We start from the raw sequence: 24759 nt of genomic DNA on the forward strand, positions 1-24759 counted from the left end.
TGTATTCCAATGAGCACACAAATCTGTGAATTAGCAGCTCCACCATTGTGTGAGTGACAGCAATCTCACTCTGTGAGAGTGCTGAATCTGCACTTACCCACAGGCTGTGATGGCGTACCATATCTGTATTGCGCAAGGAACACGTCCATTAAGGCGTCAGCCTTAATGATCGGAATTTCATTGCTTTTTGGCGTTTGAGTGGAAGAGTTACAACAGGTTTCAGAAATGCGAGATCATGTGTAAGAAGCCTTAATGGGACATGTGAAACCGTAAGGTTTTTTGTCAATGGAATTTCATAGCTTTTTTCAATTTATTTTTATTTATTTTAAATTTCAGTGTAAGAATAAAATTAGATTTTTTAAAGGTTTAATGATAACACATCCCTGGCAATGAGCATTACCAACCCCTGGCATTGAGTATGACACCCATCCCAGTGCATGAAACCTCTGTAAACAGGCAAGACATCCATCCCATAAAACCCCTGGCAATGAGCATGACATCCAGCGTGTAGAAGCTTTACTGTAGGGCATTGAAGGAGGACAATGTACACACGGGGTACACACAGGGGGAACACAGCTTACACATGAGGGGCACTGGGGGGACAACGTACACACAGGGGGCACTGGGGGGGACAACGTACACACGGGGGGCACTGGGGGGGACAACGTACACACGGGGGGCACTGGGGGCACAGCGTACACATGGGGGGGCACTGGGAGGACAACGTACACACGGGGGGCACTGGGGGGGGACAACGTACACACGGGGGGCACTGGGGGGACAGTGTACACATGGAGGGCACTGGGGGGGGCAGCGTACTCACGGGGGCACGGAGGGGGACAGCGTACACACGGGGGGCACTGGGGGGGGGGTGGGGACAGCATACACAAATGGGGGGCACAGCGTACACACGGGGGCACTACAGCGTACACATGGGGGGGCACAGCGTGCACACTGGCGCACAGCAGCGTACTCAAGGGGGCACTGTGGGGGGACAGCAGCGTACACACGGGGGCACTGTGGGGGGGGGACAGCAGCGTACACACGTAGTTCCCGCTAGGCTTATTTCACGGGGCGCTGCGCCCTGCCCCTTTAATAGCTGCCGATTTCCACCCTGCCCGTTTCTGCCCGCCCTGCATAGTTAATAGCCGCTGCCGTGCTAGAAGTCTCTTCCCGCTGACAGTGTAAGCTGGTAGCGCGGCAGCGTGTGGACTAGCCTATTGGAATGCCTAGGGGGCGTACTTTCAATGCTTAGGGCCGGGCCAGCTCAGCTCAAGGGTGCACTCCCTCAGGGCACGGGAGTTCTCACTGCACAGTGCCGCGGTCGCCGCTATTACTAGACTCCTGGCTGCTGCGCGCACACTGCACTCAAGTCAGTGTTAGTGAAAGCTCAGTGTAGTGGGAATGGGCAGAGGACCGCAGGCATTGCAGGGATTGCTGTGCGCCCGGAGCCTCCGCCCACCCACCACTCTCAAAGAAAGTTTTTATCTTAAAAAGTGCGCTCAGCGCACAAAAGCGTCGATCCCCTGGAGCCTGGAGTCCCACAGAAGCCAACCACTTGCTGAACCACCAACAGAGGCCCCTAGTCACCCTGCAACTCAGCATCACATCCCTGGGCACCACGTGCAGAAGACCCTCGAGTATAATTCTTTATGAAGCTGCCCCAATGCCAGCACTACACCGCGCAGAGCAGTGTCTAGCAACCTAGAGGTAGGAACAGTGCAGCTTTGCTCCATATCCTTTCACAAGAGAGCTTTGTGGGGGCACTGTGGGGGCATTGCAGTAACTGTGGGGGCATTGCACTCACTGTGGGGGAATTGTGGGCACTGTGGGGGCATTGCACTCACTGTGGGGGCATTGCACTCACTGTGGGGGCATTGCACTCACTGTGGGGGCATTGCACTCACTGTGGGGGCATTGCGGGCACTGTGGGGGCATTGCGGGCACTGTGGGGGCATTGCGGGCACTGTGGGGGCATTGCAGGCACTGTGGGGGCATTGCGGTCAAGACAGCAGAGAGAGAGATAAAGACAGCAGAGAGAGATAAAGACAGCAGAGAGAGAGAGAGATAAGGACAGCAGAGAGAGATAAGGACAGCAGAGAGAGAGAGATAAGGAAAGCAGAGAGAGAGAGATAAGGACAGCAGAGAGAGAGAGATAAGGACAGCAGAGAGAGAGATAAGGACAGCAGAGAGAGATAAGGACAGCAGAGAGAGATAAGGACAGCAGAGAGAGATAAAGACAGCAGAGAGAGAGATAAAGACAGCAGAGAGAGAGAGATAAAGACAGCAGAAAATGATAAAGAAAGCAGAGAGAGATAAGGACAGCAGAGAGAGATAATGACAGCAGAGAGGACAGCAGAGAGAGATAAGGACAGCAGAGAGAGAGATAAGGACAGCAGAGAGAGAGATAAGGACAGCAGAGAGAGAGATAAAGACAGCAGAGAGAGAGATAAGGACAGCAGAGAGAGAGATAAGGACAGCAGAGAGAGATAAGGACAGGAGAGAGAGAGAGAGAGAGAGAGAGAGAGAGAGAGAGAGAGAGAGAGAGAGAGAGAGATCAGGACAGCAGAGAGAGAGAGATAAGGACAGCAGAGAGAGAGAGAGAGATAAGGACAGCAGAGAGAGAGATAAGGACAGCAGAGAGAGAGAGAGATAAGGACAGCAGAGAGAGAGATAAGGACAGCAGAGAGAGAGGGAGAGAGAGATAAGGACAGCAGAGAGAGAGAGAGAGAGAGAGATAAGGACAGCAGAGAGAGAGAGAAAAGGACAGCAGAGGGAGAGAGATATAAGGACAGCAGAGGGAGAGAGATAAAGACAGCAGAGAGAGATAAGGACAGCAGAGAGAGATAAGGACAGCAGAGAGAGAGAGATAAGGACAGCAGAGAGAGATAAAGACAGCAGAGAGAGATAAAGACAACAGAGAGAGATAAAGACAACAGAGAGAGATAAGGACAGCAGAGAGAGAGAGAGAGAGATAAGGACAGCAGAGAGAGAGAGATAAAGACAGCAGAGAGAGATAAGGACAGCAGAGAGAGATAAGGACAGCAGAGAGAGAGAGAGAGAGAGATAAGGACAGCAGAGAGAGAGAGAGAGATAAGGACAGCAGAGAGAGAGATAAGGACAGCAGAGAGAGAGAGGGAGAGAGAGATAAGGACAGCAGAGAGAGAGAGAGAGAGAGAGAGAGATAAGGACAGCAGAGAGAGAGAGAGAAAAGGACAGCAGAGGGAGAGAGATATAAGGACAGCAGAGGGAGAGAGATAAAGACAGCAGAGAGAGATAAGGACAGCAGAGAGAGATAAGGACAGCAGAGAGAGAGAGATAAGGACAGCAGAGAGAGATAAGGACAGCAGAGAGAGAGAGATAAAGACAACAGAGAGAGATAAGGACAGCAGAGAGAGAGAGAGAGAGAGAGATAAGGACAGCAGAGAGAGAGAGAGAGAGATAAAGACAACAGAGAGAGATAAGGACAGCAGAGAGAGATAAGGACAGCAGAGAGAGAGAGAGAGAGAGAGAGAGAGATAAGGACAGCAGAGAGAGAGAGAGATAAGGACAGCAGAGAGAGAGAGAGAGAGATAAGGACAGCAGAGGAGAGAGAGAGATAAGGACAGCAGAGGAGAGAGAGAGATAAGGACAGCAGAGGAGAGAGAGATAAGGACAGCAGAGGAGAGAGAGAGATAAGAACAGCAGAGAGAGAGATAAGGACAGCAGAGAGAGATAAGGACAGCAGAGAGAGATAAGGACAGCAGAGAGAGATAAGGACAGCAGAGAGAGATAAGGACAGCAGAGAGAGAGAGATAAAGACAGCAGAGAGAGATAAGGACAGCAGAGAGAGAGAGATAAGGACAGCAGAGAGAGATAAGGACAGCAGAGAGAGATAAGGACAGCAGAGAGAGATAAGGACAGCAGAGAGAGATAAGGACAGCAGAGAGAGATAAAGACAGCAGAGAGATAAGGACAGCAGAGAGAGAGATAAGGACAGCAGAGAGAGAGATAAGGACAGCAGAGAGAGAGATAAGGACAGCAGAGAGAGAGATAAGGACAGCAGAGAGAGAGATAAGGACAGCAGAGAGAGAGGGATAAGGACAGCAGAGAGAGAGAGATAAGGACAGCAGAGAGAGAGAGATAAGGACAGCAGAGAGAGAGATAAGGACAGCAGAGAGAGAGATAAAGACAGCATAGTGAGAGATAAAGACAACAGAGAGAGAGATAAGGACAGCAGAGAGAGAGAGAGATAAGGACAGCAGAGAGAGAGAGATAAGGACAGCAGAGGAGAGAGATAAGGACAGCAGAGGAGAGAGAGAGAGATAAGGACAGCAGAGAGAGAGATAAGGACAGCAGAGAGAGATAAGGACAGCAGAGAGAGAGAGAGAGAGATAAGGACAGCAGAGAGAGATAAGGACAGCAGAGAGAGATAAGGACAGCAGAGAGAGATAGAGAGATAAAGACAGCAGAGAGAGAGATAAGGACAGCAGAGAGAGAGAGATAAGGACAGCAGAGAGAGAGATAAGGACAGCAGAGAGAGAGAGATAAGGACAGCAGAGAGAGATAAGGACAGCAGAGAGAGATAAAGACAGCAGAGAGAGAGATAAGGACAGCAGAGAGAGAGATAAGGACAGCAGAGAGAGAGATAAGGACAGCAGAGAGAGAGAGAGAGATAAGGACAGCAGAGAGAGAGAGATAAGGACAGCAGAGAGAGAGATAAGGACAGCAGAGAGAGATAAGGACAGCAGAGAGAGAGAGAGATAAGGACAGCAGAGAGAGAGAGAGATAAGGACAGCAGAGAGAGAGAGAGAGATAAGGACAGCAGAGAGAGAGATACGGACAGCAGAGAGAGAGAGATACGGACAGCAGAGAGAGAGAGATAAGGACAGCAGAGAGAGAGAGATAAGGACAACAGAGAGAGATAAGGACAGCAGAGAGAGATAAGGACAGCAGAGAGAGATAAAGACAGCAGAGAGATAAGGACAGCAGAGAGATAAGGACAGCAGAGAGAGAGATAAGGACAGCAGAGAGAGAGATAAGGACAGCAGAGAGAGAGATAAGGACAGCAGAGAGGACAGTAGAGAGAGATAAGGACAGCAGAGAGAGAGAGATAAGGACAGCAGAGAGAGAGAGAGAGATAAGGACAGCAGAGAGAGAGAGATAAGGACAGCAGAGAGAGAGAGATAAGGACAGCAGAGAGAGAGAGATAAGGACAGCAGAGAGAGAGAGAGAGATAAGGACAGCAGAGAGAGAGAGAGATAAGGACAGCAGAGAGAGAGAGATACGGACAGCAGAGAGAGAGAGATACGGACAGCAGAGAGAGAGATATAAGGACAGCAGAGAGAGAGAGATAAGGACAGCAGAGAGAGAGAGAGATAAGGACAGCAGAGAGAGAGATACGGACAGCAGAGAGAGAGAGATACGGACAGCAGAGAGAGAGAGATAAGGACAGCAGAGAGAGAGATAAGGACAACAGAGAGAGAGAGAGATAAGGACAGCAGAGAGAGATAAGGACAGCAGAGAGAGATAAAGACAGCAGAGAGATAAGGACAGCAGAGAGATAAGGACAGCAGAGAGAGAGATAAGGACAGCAGAGAGAGAGATAAGGACAGCAGAGAGAGAGATAAGGACAGCAGAGAGGACAGTAGAGAGAGATAAGGACAGCAGAGAGAGAGAGATAAGGACAGCAGAGAGAGAGAGAGAGATAAGGACAGCAGAGAGAGAGAGATAAGGACAGCAGAGAGAGAGAGATAAGGACAGCAGAGAGAGAGAGATAAGGACAGCAGAGAGAGAGAGAGAGATAAGGACAGCAGAGAGAGAGAGAGATAAGGACAGCAGAGAGAGAGAGATACGGACAGCAGAGAGAGAGAGATACGGACAGCAGAGAGAGAGATATAAGGACAGCAGAGAGAGAGAGATAAGGACAGCAGAGAGAGGGAGAGATAAGGACAACAGAGAGAGAGAGAGATAAGGACAGCAGAGAGAGAGAGAGAGAGAGATAAGGACAGCAGAGAGAGAGATAAGGACAGCAGAGAGAGAGATAAGGACAGCAGAGAGAGATAAAGACAGCAGAGAGAGATAAAGACAGCAGAGAGATAAAGACAGCAGAGAGATAAAGACAGCAGAGAGAGAGATAAAGACAGTAGAGAGAGAGATAAAGACAGCAGAGAATGAGTAACAGTCACTTTCATTATTCAAGATAAGCAGTGTACCTTGGAGACAGCGTCAGGTTCCATGGAGGCAGCGTTCATGGTCCCGTGGAGGCTGCAGTGCATCACATTAGGGAGTGCAGGGCAGCAGGCGACGGTGGTTCGTGTAGACGGTGGAGGCATCAGTGGTGGGTTTCGTGGAGGCTGCGGCGGCGGTCCCCGAGAAGGCTACGGCTGCAGAGCCCATTGCTCTGCCTGCGGCCTGTTTCATTATCGTGCCGGGGCAGTCACTAGAGCGTGACATCAATCAAGCCCCGGCAGCGGCATTAAAGAGTGGAGGGGGAGGGTCCGCAAAGGGCTAATTGCCGGGGGAAGGGGGGTTGGTGGGAGGTCGGGCAGGCGGCGCATTGTGAACCGGGATGCGGGGAGACTATTTATGCCAATGGACAGCGTGATTTCTGGCCGCGGCAGGCATGTACATGCGGGTCACCGGCGCCCACACAGACAGCGCTGCCAGCCCATCTACCCGCTGCGCTGGATGCAAGGGGGCCGCAGAGACAGTCCGGAGCTTATGCTCGCAGGGGAGAGACAGAGCGGGACACAGGCATCGCTGCCTGTGACAGCGTGTTTTCTGGCCGCACCTGCGCCGCAGCCTACGGGGCGGGCAGCGGCAGGCATGTACATGCGGGTCGCCGGCGCCCACACAGACAGCGCTGCCAGCCCATCTACCCGCCGCGCTGGATGCAAGGGGGGCCGCAGAGACAGTCCGGAGCTTATGCTCGCAGGGGAGAGACAGAGCGGGACACAGGCAGTGATGCCTGTGTCCCGCTCTGTCTCTCCCCTGGGAGCATAAGCTCCAGACTGTCTCTGCGCCCCCCCTTGCATCCAGCGCCTTGGTCATGTCACTCCCCTCTGTACCCACTCAGGGTGGCTGTTACCCTCTTCCCCGCCGGTGCCTAATCTCATTCTGGCTGTTATTCTGTCACCCTCCCCCAGCTGCAAGCCTCAGATGTTTTGGGCACTGCCGCTGTGCAACATAAAATCTTGCACCAGCACCATTTGTCGGGGCTTCACAAACTGAAACCACCACTGTTGCTGAGCTGTTCCCGATGCCCTAGGCAATTGCCTAGGGTTGGCTCTGGCTGCCGCCCATTATAGGTGCCGCACCTAAGCCCGTACACTTCCCCACAAAAAGCACTTTCATATTTGAATTTCCCGGCACTGCTGGCAGTGCAGTGAATAAATTAGCTGACGTCACTCAGCTTACACCCGTACCTCCGGCACAGCAGTACCTTACTAAACTCAGTCATTAAAACAGTGTCAGTGCAAATAATCACACAGCGCCCCCCACCCCTGTATCCCCACCCCCATGTATAACATAAACACCACTAATTACACTTACACAAAACAATTTCAGTTTGCGAGCAAGAGTCGGCCATCTTGGTACACCAGAGAGAAGCCACTCTGTGTACTCCCCCAGCTGATAACTACTGCGGCTGCGCAACAAGTTGGAGCTCCTATCTCTATAATGGGGCATGTTTCACTAAATTATAAAAAAACTGTACCTATCTGAAAATCCCCAACCCCAAAAGGCACTCCACTGAGACAATATCTACCTAATAAAACAAACCCCATGTCTCAATTGTTCTCCTACCCCGAGTTATGCCTTCCCAAAAAAAACCCTCATAGACTAACATGGGTGACAAAGTGTCATTTCGCGAGTGTCAGGAAAAAACTGGCAGTTGGAAGTTTAGATCGCTCCCAATTGGTCATTTTTTTATATTTCGACCTGAAATTTGGCAAGCAGCACCGGTTGACGATTCTACACGTACATGCCAAATTTCAGCTCAGTACGCCCAGTCACTTTTGAGGTGCAGTCCCTCAAACACCATGCCCCCATCCGAAAAGTTCCCTATGGGAAAAATCCGTTCGTTGGATTCAGCCTTAATATAAGGGCACTACCGTGCCCTTATAATATATATATATATATATATATATATGCTGTATATTCCACACACTTATTGAAGTTTATTAGGTAAATGGAACTTAGAATATTTTTTGTTTATCAATTTCTGCTGCTGTCTGTAACCAAGCAGGAAATCTCTTTGTAGTAGAGGGGGCAGTGGTCTGATATTGATCACACCTTTGATCAACCACTTGTTGTGGGTGGAGTTGTAGGGGGATTACAAGCATGTGGATTGCTGTTTAATCAGTGTATTTCAGGCTGCATAGCCTTCTGGCTGTATAGCATTTGTAGCTGTAAAGTATTTTTAGTGTTAAGTATTTCATGTGTTAATATAACTTTGGAGATACCCTGGAGATAAACAGGAGAGGAACAGAAGGACAGACCATTCTTCAACGAGTCACATGATCCAGCAACACCAACAGTCTGCACACCCTAATATCACTACTCACATTTTCTCTGTAACCATTTCAGTGTTCTAGATTCCACATCAGTTCTCTGTGCATTGTATATGTCCCTCTACACCTGCTTCTCACACTACTTACCCTAACTTATTTTCTCTATTTTGAGACTATCTTTCTGAACTATACTGTGGTACCACAGCCATGGTTCCTCAATCCTGTGCTATACCTATTCACTCTGCATGCTCTCTGCCCCCTAGCAGGGGGTGTTGTGGCATGGGCCACAGCGCAGGGCTGTTAGGGTTCAAGGGTGCATGTGGAGTGTGGAGAAGAGGATAGGAGGAGGGAGAGGACTGCTTTGTCCCTTCTCTCTACCTGCTGCCTCATATCCTGACTATCCCTGCCATGCTCACTTCTTGCCTTCAGGTCTCCTTACCTGCACCTCATGTCACCTACAAGAAAAAAAGAAGTGGCGCTGGATTGATGAAAAGATGTACAAATATTTAATAACAGTTAAAAATCATACATTGCACAATATGGAAAATAAAATTAAAGAACGGGTGATTAAAAATGAACTGATAAATCTGGACCGGAGGCTGGATTGGTGAGATATATACTGGACGTAATCCCAATGGATCGTGGAATGTAACAGTAGATGGAGTAAGTCAAGGTGCCCAATGGGCTTATAGTTACCACACAATGTCTCGAGTAGTCCAATCCCAGGTGCACAATTGCAAGGGTGTCCTCAATGGAATGTGGCAGTGGGGCCACAATAGGCAATGACCCGATGATAACGGGGCTAAGATGGTAAATAGCCATGATTTCCCACTTCGCTAGAGGTCCCAATTGAAGAATGTGGGGGGCAGGTGTCCTTAAGGTTGGTAGATGGTTTTTGAATGAAAGTGGCCAACCTCAATTCCTGCACTCGCTGCACAATGGCTATGTGGCTGGGATGGTACCAGCAGTAGTGAGGTGGATGGAGATGGAAAAGTTCCACTGTGGTGGGGGACAGGCTGGGAGAGCGGGACAACAGTGACAATGGTGATCCAGATGACACGGGGAAAGGGGAGTGGGGTCCAGTATAAGTCCACTGGTCTGGTCCAGAAGGTACTCTTAACGCGTTTCACTGCTTAATGGATGCAGCTTTTTCAAAGGTGGAGTGGGTACTGTTCACCCTGGGGTTTTTTACCCCTGCACAGGTGATTGAGGCATAACACCTGTGCTGTAATTTACAAACAACATAATACATATCAAAATGAGTATCAACAGAAGGCAAACAATGGTAGTATATATCAAATGGTTAATCCAGACCAAATTTATTAAAAAAGAGTCTTATAAAGTATAGTTTATATATTAATTATACTGACAGGAGAATCAAGTGGGGACAGTGATTAGCCAATCGGTTTGAAGGACGCTAGATTTAACATAAAATTGTGTATGGTTGTTATGGTAACCGGCAGCTGGTCCAATCAGTTGTCTTAAAAGTCCGGTCACGTGACATTAGGTGTCATGTAGCTGGAACCCGGAAGTGTTTCTATATATTGAACATCCGCTCACCCCCATCAACGTAAAAGGATAAATTAGAAGTGAGGGATTTTATACCGGAAATAATAGGGTGACCGGGGGGGTGTGGTGAGGGACTTGTGTATTTTGGGAAGGTGATAGTAATATCACCGTCCCAAAATACACAAGTCCCTCACCACACACCCCCCCCCGGTCACCCTATTATTTCCGGTATAAAATCCCTCACTTCTAATTTATCCTTTTACGTTGATTTTTTTCTTCAGACACGTGTCTTCCTTAAGGTTCCACATTAAAGATTCAACTCACTTTCTCGAAAAAATACAAACTGTTGTGTGGAAGGATACTTACGCCTTTTTAACATTAGATGTACAGAGCCTATACACACATATCCCCCATAATTTGGGGGTTTGCTGTATAGAAGACAAACTTAATAGAGATGGTGACCTTGAGGAGAGACACAGAAAATTCATCACGGATTCTATTAATTTCATTGTCACGCACAAATATTTCACTTTTCTTGACACTATTTATTTACAGGTGATGGGTACGGCCATGGGGACCAGATTGGCGCCGAGTTATGCGAACCTCTATATGGATGAGGTGGAGGATAGTCTCATATGGGGGGGGGCATTCGGTGCGAATCTGGTCCTATATGGCCGGTACATTGATGACTTGTTTATTATTTGGGATGGGGACCTGACACAAACACTTTCCTTTGTTGATCACCTTAACACCAACACTTTTAATTTACATTTCACTCACTCATTTGATAACCATAAAATTGATTTCTTGGATCTGACCCTTGAGATTAAAGATAACTTGATCTCTACGAGCACATTCTTCAAAGAAGTCAGTACAAATAACTTCCTACATTTTTCCAGATCACACTATGCAGCATGGAAACGTAATTTACCAAAAGGCCAACTGTTAGTTTAAAAAGGAATTGCTCTGATCACTCAGTCTTTTTAGAACAAGCAAAGGAACTCACTGGCTCATTTAAGGATCGAAACTACCCTGATTCTATTTTAAATAAAGCCCTCTCCGAGACCCTTACAGTGGAGAGATCATCTCTTCTAGAAAAGAAAACAGAAGATACTAGTACCAAAACAAAACAATACCAAAATAATAATGAGATAGCTTTCATCTCCAAATATAATGATCACTACCTTAAAATTAAAAACATTATTTAAAAAAACTATAATATAGTTAAGAATGACCCTCTACTGGATGATACATTACCCCAAAGACCTAAATTTATTTTTAAAAAGAATCTATCCTTGAAAAGTCTCCTTGCACCCAGCCTTCTACCCTCCTCCAACCCCAGGAAAGAGAACCTCAGTGAACTAACATGGCTAAAACCCAAACCTAACGGTTTCTTTAAATGTGGGGCAAACCATTGCCTCACATGCCAATACATACCAAAGAAATGTACCAGTATACATATGAATGGTGAGGACCTTACTTATCATATCAAAAAATGTATAAATTGCAACACCTGTTATGTTATTTATGTCTTGCGCTGTGTTTGTGATCTCCGCTATGTGGGTCGGACCACCCACCCACTTAAGCAGAGATTCCTCGAACACAGGCGAAATATTCTAAACAAGATATCTACACATAGTGTCTCGAGACACTTCACCGATGTACACAATGGAGATCCTGGTTCCTTAACTCTAATAGGAGTAGAATCCGTCCCAACAACAACAAGGGGCGGAGATCGCTTCAAATCTCTTTGTAAAAAAGAGGTCCACTGGATGTACCGGATGGACTCTCTCTTTCCGAATGGACTGAACGAAGCCGTGGAGCTCAATAGAGTTATCTGATTGAGCTTCTGATTTGTCCTAAATACTGACCACCTTGGGTTCCTCAAGTTGCAGACCAAATGTTCCTCATGCTGCTAAAACTGTACCTCCCTTCTCTCTAATATTAGATATATGTATACCATCGATCCTTAGGAAGGGGGTATATACTAGGATTTATATTCTGTCAATACCCTATATTGCTCTGAATTTTATGCGATCAACACTAGGTCCATTATTGGACCAGCTGTCTCTGACCTCCACCAATGTTGAACTTCCATTACCATAGTATATATCTTTGGAATATGCCAAATTTGTTTTATATTTAATTTTGTCTTCTATTTACTTTTATGATCATTATTGATCATTACTACTATTTTTCTGTTATCATTTTATTAGTAATATTATTACTATTATTATTTTTTTAATTTTATTATTTTTTTATTACTCCCTACATTTATCAATATTTAGTTCTCTATATTTATCTTTATTTATATATCTTCATTTTTGTTTTATTATTTTCTTTATTTTTTTTATTTTTATTTTTTATATTTTTTATATTTATTTCTCTTTTATTTTTATTTTATATTTAATCATTTATTTATTTTTCTTTCCCTTTAGTGTACCAATATCTTATTGGATTACATATCCTTTCCAATATATATTGTGTATATATATATATATATATATATATATATATATATATATATATATATATATATATATATATATATATATATATATATATTTTCCCTTTTGTTGTTTAATATGTACTGTGACTTTAATGATTGTCATGACAACCCATAAACAAATCCTGGCTGTTCCTTGAGTAGGACCAATCAGATAGATTTCCCCATTCCCGGGACTTTATATGCAAAATGCCAAACTCACAAAAAATATTCATCTGAACACTTATGTATGAGTAAATATCTGTATCCCACTGGTAACTCTGCTTTCACGCAATCTTTTTTATGCTGGTTATGTTTACAAATTCAACTGACCTTCTCATCTCTATGTCAGCTATAGACGCTCGCTTGTTATGCAATCAAAACAAGGTCCTACACGCTATTACTATGACCAATCCTCGGATTGCACTAGAATGAGGCCTGGCACTGATAAAGCCTGAAATGAGGCATGATACACACGCCGGAATCCCGCACTTCTGGGTTCCAGCTACTTGACACCTAACGTCACATGACCGGACTTTTAAGACAACCGATTGGACCAGCTGCCGGATACCATAACAACCATACACAATGTTATGTTAAATCTAGCGTCCTTCAAACCGATTGGCTAATCACTGTCCCCACTTGATTCTCCTGTCAGTATAATTAATATATAAACTATACTTTATAAGACTCTTTTTTAATAAATTTTGTCTGGATTAACCATTTAATATATACTACTATTGTTTGCCTTCTGTTGATACTCATTTTTATACGTATTATGTTGTTTGTAAATTACAGCACAGGTGTTATGCCTCAATCACCTGTGCAGGGGTATAAAAACCCCAGGGTGAACAGTACCCACTCCACCTTTGAAAAAGCTGCATCCATTAAGCAGTGAAACGCGTTAGGAGTACCTTCTGGACCGGACCAGCTGACTTATACTGGACCCCACTCCCCTTTCCCCGTGTCATCTGGATCACCATTGTCACTGTTGCCCCGCTCTCCCAGCCTGTCCCCCACCACAGTGGAACTTTTCCATCTCCATCCACCCCACTACTGCTGGTACCATCCCAGCCAGATAGCCATTGTGCAACGAGTGCAGGAATTGAGGTTGGCCACTTTAATTAAAAAACCATCAAGTCTACCAACCTTAAGGACACCTGCCCCCCACCTTCTTCAATTGGGACCTCTAGCGAAGTGGGAAATCGTGGCTATTTACCATCTCAGCCCCCGTTATCATCGGGTCATTGCCTATTGTGGCCCCACTGCCGCATTCCATTGAGGACACCCTTGCAATTTTGCACCTGGGATTGGACTACTCGAGACATTGTGTGGTAACTATTAGCCCATTGGGCACCTTGACTTACTCCATCTACTGTTACATTCCATGATCCATTGGGATTACTTCCAGTATATATATCTCACCAATCCAGCCTCCGGTCCAGATTTATCAGTTCATTTTTAATCACCCGTTCTTTAATTTTATTTTTCATATTGTGCAATGTATGATCTTTAACTGTTATTAAATATTTGCACATCTTTTCATCAATCCAGCGCCACTTCTTCTTTTTTTCTTGTTTTTGGCATATTGGGGCTAACAATCCCATTTCTAAGTGGCAGCTCCTAGTGAGACACCCTTGGTAGCACCTGTCTGTGCACCTTAGGGAGCACTTTCTATACCTCATGTCACCTGTCTGTCTCCCCCTCCTTCTAGATTGTAAGCTCCTTAGAGCAGGGTCCTCTTCCCTCCTGTTCTCACAGCACTCTTCTTGCATTTCAACTACAGCTCTCTTACTCACCTACAATCTATACCTGCATCTATTCTCATTCACTTACTTATATCTCAGCTGTTATGTCTAGTTCTGTGTACCCTGTACTGTTCTAATGTGTTCTGTATGTACAGTACTGGCCGGTGCAATCACCATGTGGTGCCGCAGAATGGCTGCCTGAGTGCTGCACAGCTCTGTAATTATATTTTCCCTGTGTCCCTCATTAGAGTACATCTAGTATATATATATATATATATATATATATATATATATATCAATCAGTACATTTCTTACTGGCTACCTAGCTGGCTGTGCAATCACCATGTGGCGCCGCTGAATGGCTGCCTGTGTACTGCACAGCTCGGTAAATATGTTCCCCATGTCCATGTCCCTTATTAGAATGCATCTAGTGCATATCTGTACATGTGATGTATATGTGTGATGTATATCTGTTCTGCCATTGTTACTTGTTCCTTGTACTGATAACCCTTTGTATTACAGTATGTGCATTGTTATTTTTAATGTCTGTAAAGCGCCTTGAGTCCTGTTGGCGAAAGTGCGCTATATACTGTAAATAAAACTTACTTCCTTACTAAGTATCAGCCATGGGGATTTTGTTTTAGAGCTTCCTTGAGCAATTGTCTATACACAGTTTTATACATAGAGGCACCAATCTACACTCATACATTGGATCATATTTTAGGAAGTGTTGTAAATCAAGCTAAATTCTAAAATGCTATTTTATTACTAAAATTATGTCACTTAAATATGTAGAGCAACCAGCAACCAAGCATTTTTGACCAAAAGCTATTAAACCTACCCTGTTACAGTACCACTAATGTGTATTACCACTAATTTTCATATCATACTGTAATTCTTTTTGTGAAACTTGATTCATGTGAGATAAACATAATGTAAATATAAATATAGGATAGTTTTTTATGGCTGTAAATTTAATTTAGCAGAAATCAACAAATAATGAAGTACTGTAGTACTGTACCTGCGATCATTAAACACATTGTAGCAGGACTTAAAATAGAAGATGCCATTGTTAATGTCTGGTATAGGATGTAGACAGTAGAAATGGAAGGATTTTTCTTTGATGTTTCTCTTCCACTGTGCAATAAATCAATGGTGTTTGCCATGGTTGAAGGTCCCCACCTTCTGCGCTGATTATAAAACTCCTGAAATTCCTGAGGGGCATTAGTATAGGCATCGGATGCTGCATTGTATTCCACGCGCCATCCTTGTTGGAGAAGTAATGTACAAAGCCAACGATCCTCACCTAATAGCAACAAGGATTGGTGAGCATGAATGACACATTGTGAAAACAATGACTCTAAATAGCACACATACTGGGGGTTATTCAGGTGCAGTTGGTACTTAACGCATGTGCAGGACCCATTCTGATGCTGTAGCGGGCATGGGGAAACGATGGTGATGAGCTCCTTTGGAAAAAATGAGGTGTGTCACTGTTGATTATGGTGTGGGAAGAGGCCAGGAACCTCCATCATTGGATGGAGATTTCCTGGCATCTGCGATAGGCAGCTTGAGTGGCACCAGCCGTCCAGTGTTGGATGCTATGATCCGATGCTGTGCCCTAAGATGCATGTTGGATCACTACTGCTACAGTACTGAAACACTACTACAGTATGGCTTAATACTGTAACAGGAGGCATCTGCATTAACATTCAGAGTTATCACCAGGGCCAGATTATGGACCGCATGAGCTGAAAATGTACAAGGGCCTGTTATGAAACGTGGAGGAAGTAATGCCAATGCCACGTATGCATGTAGAATCACTGTATAAGCCGCTAAATATATAAAAGTAAAGAAATTGCTTACATTTGTAAAATAGTAATCCAATTTTAATACTTAGGATTTATGGCCAACCATGTGGCCAACTGGTGTCTATCTGGTGATCACCATGCTGTCATGGTAGTGGTCAACTTTTTGAGGGGGAATGGGGGGAGAGGAGTTTCAGTTCCGCACACAGGTGGGTAGTACCCTGATATTAAATTTTCTCTAGGGTTCCTTATTAGGATGAGAGGCCGCCACTTAATTAGAGTAGTATGGCGGGGGTGCTATCCAGGCAATTGGTGTAGAGCTAGTAAGGAAAGAAGAAAGGGGTTTGCTCGGGGGATGCACACCTTAAAGAGAATGATGAATTATTTCTTAGTTAAAACGTAGCTTTTATTTATTTTCTTTTAAAAAAGAATGTTGAGGGGACTCAGTTCTCTGCGTTCTTCATAATTTGGAATCGTAGGTCTGAGTCCACTCCGCTTAAGTGAAATGATAAGGGGTTAAAATGGACGTACATAACACACAGACATGTAACGTGAAATGCAAGTGCACTTAATAGTAGGAAAGTGTGTAAATAGAGATTAAAAGGTGTTCACTGGACGTGTTACTTGTACCTTATGTATAGCTGTATTAGCTGTATGGGTATATTAAACCACTAACATATTCTCATTCCTAGGAGTGGGAGATGGTATACCCTTACTCCGTAGGATGGTATCTGGGTGGTAGGCTGCCTTATTAGACTTATGTACACTAATCAGTACTTTATTACTCTCGTGGTACACTTGAATTAATACTCTTCAATATAGTGATAGATGTTTTATATTCTGCTTCTTTGCAGTTAACTCACTATATTTATGAGTGTTCAAGTGGCAGGGTAATTAATTATATATACAGTGCTGGCTAAGATTAACTGATATTTGGCGGCTAGCCTTTATTTATTGCCTAATTGGCTTCATATATTGTGCATATGGGGTAGTAACTATTTTTAACACTCTGCTGCCATCTAGCAGTTATCAGTGTTAGCTACTATTAGGCTGTCTTTATTTTTCTATTGGTGTGGTATAAGGGCTGTTTCACACAGTACGGTTCCTGCCGCACGGTGAAATCCCGTACGGCCAGGGAGCCGTGCCGCACTCAGCAGTTGTGAATGGACACTATTGTGTCCATTCACACGGGACGGCCACGGCCCGGCCGCACGGCTGCAGCCGGATCCCCCCACTGGAAGGGACGGCTGCCGGGCTGTGGCCATCCCTGCCATTATAAAATTCTGAGTGCGGCGCGGCTCCCTGACCGTACGGGATTTCACCGTGCGGCAGGAACCGTACTGTGTGAAACAGCCCTTAGGCTCAGTTCATTCACTATACTTGGTCCCCATCTAGTGGTTAGTGATATGAATTACATGGGTTATATTCCCTATGCACTGTCACATTCACCATCTAGTGGTCTGGGATACAATGTATATGGATGAGATTCCTGGCTATTGGATGGGTGCTGCATCTAGTTCATGTGTGCAGATTCTATATCCCATTCAGGTTAGACTGGTCTCCACACTCCCCACTACACATACATATGTTATTCCATTCTTATAGCTAATGCAGCATATACGTTTTTTTATGTATATAACTTGTGCAATCACATTATTTAAGGTACAGGGGTAACAGAGGTCTGGGTTTTACACGTGTTTCACATAACGCTTCCTCAGAAACCGCAAACCGAATGCCTACAGCGTCTCTGCTTTATTCATTCATCATTGGCCAATCACGGGCCGCCTGTTGGTCACCTGTTTAGGCTGCCCAATCACAACGGGCGCTATTTGCCCTTACTGTTGAGGCCACTTCCGCCCCATCTTGGTCACGTGGTCGGCGTCATTACATCATCGCCGATCACGTGACTCATTTTATCCAATCACGGCTTGTTTCTGCCATCTGTCTGGGGTTTAGGTCTGTTTGGGCTGCCCCGCAATCTGTATAGATAGAAGGTAGATATATATTTTTGACTTCTACAATGTCTTTTATTCCGTTCTCATAGTTTTTACACTATGTGTTTGTCCTGCGCATATTGCTGTATATCCTGCACTGAATACAGCGCTGTCTGGGCTAAGTAAAGTATTAGACTCTCATGGGGTATTTGTATTAATACATTTGGGTGCTGCCACCCCTCCCTCTGTGTTAGACATTGTTTTGACTGCCCCGCAATCTGTATGGAGTAAAGGGTAGATATGTATATGGTCTCTTATGGGGAAGCGGTCATCTATTAGAATGAACTTAGGTCTAAAGTCATTAGTTCGACCCCACTAGGTCGACTGGCAGGAAGGTCGACCTGACTTAAGGTCGACATGGGCCAAGGTCGACATGACTTAAGGTCGAATTTGCATAAATGTCGACATGAGGAAGGTCGACTGGTCATAAGGTCGACATGGGGTTTTCACTGTTTTTTGAGCCGACATGTGCCGACATGCGGTATTTCATGCCCTACCATCCACTAGGGCGTGGTGGGAGAATAAAATAGTGTGCCGAGCGCAGCGAGGCACCGTGCCCGAAGCATTGCGAGCGAAGCGAGCGATGCGAGGGTCCGATTCTCATTGCCAACTGTGTCCATGTCGACTGTGTCGACAATCGGATAAAAAAACAGTGAAAAACCCATGTCGACCTTATGACCAGTCGACCTTCCTCATGTCGACCTTTAAGCAAATTCGACCTCAAGTCATGTCGACCTTGGCCCATGTCGACCTTATGTCAGGTCGACCTTCCTGCCAGTCGACCTAGTGGGGTCGACCTAATGACTGTAGACCTAAATTCATTCTGACAGATATACCGCTTCCCTCTTATGATATCTTCCATTTCATTCTCATACTTTTTACACTATATGTTCATCCTGCGCTTGTTAATATATATCCTGCGCTGGATACAGCGTGATCTGAGCTAAATTGAGTGTTAAACTATCATGGGATGTTCTTATTCATACATTATGGTGCTGCCACCCCTCCCTCTGTATGATTATATCATGTGTAGCAGATTTTGATTATTGGACCCTGTAATCTATATGTTAAGGATCTAATTATTCCCCACACTAGATATCGGGCTGATTGATGTATTCTTTGTTTAGTATTCCAATATCATTTCGGGTTTTAATCTGCTTTTTAGATGTGCCAGATTGTAATTATTCCCAGTTATGTATATATACCAATATAAAGATTAGGTTCATTTGTATGTATTTTATCATGGATTATTATCATCGGTGTCTTTTATATATAGTGCTGTGACGTGAATATATTGATCCCTTATTTTGGGATATTAAAATAAAACTTATCACGTTTGGTGTTCGACTCCTGGGTTGGGGTAACCATTGTATGTTATGTAAGAATGCTGGTCCCTTATTCCCTTCTTGGGGTGTTGGTGAGGGTTCCAATTTGAGAGTGGTGTTATAATTAATTCAAAAAGTGGGGGATACAGTGGGGGAAGGGGGAAGAAAGGGAGAGGGGGGGGAATGAGGGAGGGCAAGTGGAAAATGAAGGGAGGTAGGGAGTGGTGAGGACGAAGGAGACAAGAATAGTGATGTGATAATTCGTGCTAGTGATAACTGTTAAGATGGGGATTAGGTCCCCAATGGTTATGAGTAGGTGTAAGACTCATTTTGGTGTGATATTGTTTGAGCCATGAATAAGTTTTGGCCTTCTCGGTACTGGTATAGGTAATGGATAAATGGGATTGTGTCTGGATATTGATGTTGGAATTATGAGGGGCTGTTGTGTTATACTATCGATGTTCATAGAGTGTTATTGATGTTTTTACTCTCTTCTTTTTCAGATCTCATTTTGGTGGTCCATCCATGGAGCCACCTCCATGTCTGGGCTCCACAGGTCACACTGAGGTACTCTGGTGAGTATGCTACCTTATTCTTCCAGTATTTCTCCTATCTTTTATTCTCTTTATTCTTTTCTTTTTTCTCCTTCTTCTTTCTTCTCTTCTCTCTCATTTTCTTTTTATTGCTGTTTGTTTTTATCCTGTATCTCATTGTTGTTACTGGTCATTTCTATGATCCTGAGGGTCGAGTTTTATTCTGGGTTGCTTCATTGATTTTTACGTAGTTAGAGGTCATTCAGTTTATTCCCTTCCTTCCTCCCAGATATTATCGAGTGTCTTTTAAGGATCTTCTCTTATTTGTTCTTGATAGGGAAAAGGATTAATGATTGAAGTTCTTTATTCCAATTGTCCTACTCATCACATCAATGGTTATTGTGATATTCCCATTCTGTTGTTGATTTTTTGTTTAAATTATTCATTTATTATTTGTAGGGACTATAGGTAGGATGCATAGCTGTTGTTTTCGTTTAACCCTTTTGGGGTTAGGCAGTTCATCAGATAAATCATTCTGGTTTCTGATTTCAGTAGTTCTTGATCCACATCACCTCCTCGAATCCCCAGTTTTATGTGTAACATTCCAAAGACTTCCAGATCTTTTGGGTTGCTATTGTGAAATCTAAGGAAATGTTTGGCTACTGGCGTTAATGCTTTGAATTTTCGGTGATCATTGATCGAGTTTCTGATGGATCCTATGTGCTCCAATACTCGGACTTTAAGAGCTCTGCTGGTTTTACCCACATAAGATTTTCCACATGGGCAGCGAAGGTGATATATCACTCCTATGCTAGTGCAGGTTATGTGATCGGATATCGTCCATTGTTTTCCAAACCTGTATACTTTTGGGTGTTTTTCATATACTGACAGGCTTTGCATTTGCCACAGCTATGCGAGCCTTGTCTTTTGGGTTTGGTACTGGGTTCCGCAAGATGGCTATGCACTAGTTCACCTAGTGCATAGCCATCTTGCGGAACCCAGTACCAAACCCAAAAGACAAGGCTCGCATAGCTGTGGCAAATGCAAAGCCTGTCAGTATATGAAAAACACCCAAAAGCATACAGATAGGTTTGGAAAACAATGGACGATATCCGATCACATAACCTGCACTAGCATAGGAGTGATATATCACCTTCAGCCCCTCATAATTCCAACATCAATATCCAGACACAATCCCATTTATCCATTACCTATACCAGTACCGAGAAGGCCAAAACTTATTCATGGCTCAAACAATATCACACCAAAATGAGTCTTACACCTACTCATAACCATTGGGGACCTAATCCCCATTTTAACAGTTATCACTAGCACGAATTATCACATCACTATTCTTGTCTCCTTCGTCCTCACCACTCCCTACCTCCCTTCATTTTCCACTTGCCCTCCCTCATTCCCCCCCCCTCCCCCTTTCTTCCCCCTTCCCCCACCGTATCCCCCACTTTTTGAATTAATTATAACACCACTCTCAAATTGGAACCCTCACCAACACCCCAAGAAGGGAATAAGGGACCAGCATTCTTACATAACATACAATGGTTACCCCAACCCAGGAGTCGAACACCAAACGTGATAAGTTTTATTTTAATATCCCAAAATAAGGGATCAATATATTCACGTCACAGCACTATATATAAAAGACACCAATGATAATAATCCATGATAAAATACATACAAATGAACCTAATCTTTATATTGGTATATATACATAACTGGGAATAATTATAATCTGGCACATCTAAAAAGCAGATTAAAACCCGAAATGATATTGGAATACTAAACAAAGAATACATTAATCAGCCCGATATCTAATGTGGGGAATAATTAGATCCTTAACATATAGATTACAGGGTCCAATAATCAAAATCTGCTACACATGATATAATCATACAGAGGGAGGGGTGGCAGCACCATAATGTATGAATAAGAACATCCCATGATAGTTTAACACTCAATTTAGCTCAGATCACGCTGTATCCAGCGCAGGATATATATTAACAAGCGCAGGATGAACATATAGTGTAAAAAGTATGAGAATGAAATGGAAGATATCATAAGAGACCATATACATATCTACCCTTTACTCCATACAGACTGCGGGGAAGTAAAAACAATGTCTAACACAGAAGATATAGGTATACAGAGGGAGGGGTGGCAGCACCCAAATGTATTAATACAAATACCCCATGAGAGTCTAATACTTTACTTAGCCCAGACAGCGCTGTATTCAGTGCAGGATATACAGCAATATGCGCAGGACAAACACATAGTGTAAAAACTATGAGAACGGAATAAAAGACATTGTAGAAGTCAAAAATATATATCTACCTTCTATCTATACAGATTGCGGGGCAGCCCAAACAGACCTAAACCCCAGACAGACGGCAGAAACAAGCCGTGATTGGATAAAATGAGTCACGTGATCAGCGATGATGTAATGACGCCGACCACGTGACCAAGATGCGACACAGATGGGGCGGAAGTGGCCTCAACAGTAAGGGCAAATAGCGCCCGTTGTGATTGGTCAGCCTAAACAGGTGACCAACAGGCGGCCCGTGATTGGCCAATGATGAATGAATAAAGCAGAGACGCTGTAGGCCATGGGTCCTCAAACTGCGGCCCTCCAGATGTTGTGAAACTACAAATCCCAGCATGCCTTGCCACAGTTTTAACACTCCCTTATAGCAAAACTGTGGCAAGGCATGCTGGGATTTGTAGTTTCACAACATCTGGAGGGCCGCAGTTTGAGGACCCATGCTGTAGGCATTCGGTTTGCGGTTTCTGAGGAAGCGTTATGTGAAACACGTGTAAAACCCAGACCTCTGTTACCCCTGTACCTTAAATAATGTGATTGCACAAGTTATATACAGAAAAAAACGTATATGCTGCATTAGCTATAAGAATGGAATAACATATGTATGTGTAGTGGGGAGTGTGGAGACCAGTCTAACCTGAATGGGATATAGAATCTGCACACATGAACTAGATGCAGCACCCATCCAATAGCCAGGAATCTCATCCATATACATTGTATCCCAGACCACTAGATGGTGAATGTGACAGTGCATAGGGTATATAACCCATGTAATTCATATCACTAACCACTAGATGGGGACCAAGTATAGTGAATGAACTGAGCCTTATACCACACCAATAGAAAAATAAAGACAGCCAAATAGTAGCTAACACTGATAACTGCTAGATGGCAGCAGAGTGTTAAAATAGTTACTACCCCATATGCACAATATATGAAGCCAATTAGGCAATAAATAAAGGCTAGCCGCCAAATATCAGTTAATCTTAGCCAGCACTGTATATATAATTAATTACCCTGCCACTTGAACACTCATAAATATAGTGAGTTAACTGCAAAGAAGCAGAATATAAAACATCTATCACTATATTGAAGAGTATTAATTCAAGTGTACCACAAGAGTAATAAAGTACTGATTAGTGTACATAAGTCTAATAAAACATAGAAACATAGAAACATAGGCAGCCTACCACCCAGATACCATCCTACGAAGTAAGGGTATACCATCTCCCACTCCTAGGAATGAAAATATTTTAGTGGTTTAATATACCCATACAGCTAATACAGCTATACATAAGGTACAAGTAACACGTCCAGTGAACACCTTTTAATCTCTATTTACACACTTTCCTACTATTAAGTGCACTTGCACTTCACGTTACATGTCTGTGTGTTATGTACGTCCATTTTAACCCCTTATCATTTCACTTAAGCGGAGTGGACTCAGACCTACGATTCCAAATTATGAAGAACGCAGAGAACTGAGTCCCCTCAACATTCTTTTTTAAAAGAAAATAAATAAAAGCTACGTTTTAACTAAGAAATAATTCATCATTCTCTTTAAGGTGTGCATCCCCCGAGCAAACCCCTTTCTTCTTTCCTTACTGTCATGGTAGTGGGCCTATTTTTATGTGGAGGTCTGGAACAGCAGCTCCATCTGTCCCATTGTTAATCTGGCCCTGGTTAACTCAGGAAACAGCAGTGAAAGCAACTCTGATGGCACCTAAATGACCCCCAATGTCCCTTACATCAATAGCATATGCTTTAGTAAGTTATTACAAATAATATAATAGTGTAGCCCACATGTCTTCAACCTGTGGCCCTCCAGATGTTGCAGAACTACATGTCCCAGCATGCCCTGACAGTTTTGGCATGCTCTCCTAAGAATGTGGCAATGCATGATGGAACATGTAGTTTCACAACATCTGGAGGGCCACAGGTTGAAGACCCATGGTGTAGCCTATCTATTTATTTCCTGAACAGACAGCATCGTTTTTATGTTTGATATGATCTGATACTTCAGGTCCATGTCCGACCTGTTTCCCTTGTGCTATGTAGATAATTCTACTATTGTTATCTGTATACCAAAACTGGTTTCGCCTTGACTATGTTTCATCTTGTATACCCATGTGCTGAGTTTGGCTTAACTATGCTCCAGTTCTGCCTTCCTGTACTGTACTGATCCCTTCTACTCTGACTTCTAATCAACTTGTCTGATACAAGAACCTTGTTAAAGTCTTTCCAACACAACTGCTGAAACCATTATAATATTTCTTGTCAGTGGTGAGGAATGCTGCGAAGATCCATAATGGGTTTCTGACTCTACTTGGAATCATTCTTGCCTACCCTTCAGGAAGCTGGGGGAGAAATGCAATTATAGGGCTAGTCCCATAAAAGTAGGCAGCTCCCCCACATGGTGTTATAATTTCTTTAATAAGCATATCTGCTAGGAGGGGCTGGGATAAATGCCTGGAATCACATAATCTAACAAATCTCCCTCACTTGTGTCCACAAATCATGGGTGTTTCCC

The 24759-nt window shown here is 44.0% G+C and overlaps 1 protein-coding gene across 1 annotated transcript in view; it reads right to left on the bottom strand.

The window, feature by feature from the left end:
* The window catches only part of LOC146062910 (chitin synthase chs-2-like), a 124758-nt gene that overhangs the window by 48613 nt on the left and 51386 nt on the right, over nt 1-24759 (bottom strand). Inside the window, exon 12 of the mRNA XM_083174919.1 lies at nt 15256-15540. Coding sequence (XP_083031045.1) covers nt 15256-15540 — 285 coding nt within the window. The remainder of the gene's footprint in view (nt 1-15255; nt 15541-24759) is intronic.

The sequence above is a fragment of the Crinia signifera genome, chromosome 3, assembly GCF_055691185.1.
Source record: "Crinia signifera chromosome 3, ASM5569118v1, whole genome shotgun sequence".
In the NCBI taxonomy this organism is placed as follows: domain Eukaryota; kingdom Metazoa; phylum Chordata; class Amphibia; order Anura; family Myobatrachidae; genus Crinia; species Crinia signifera.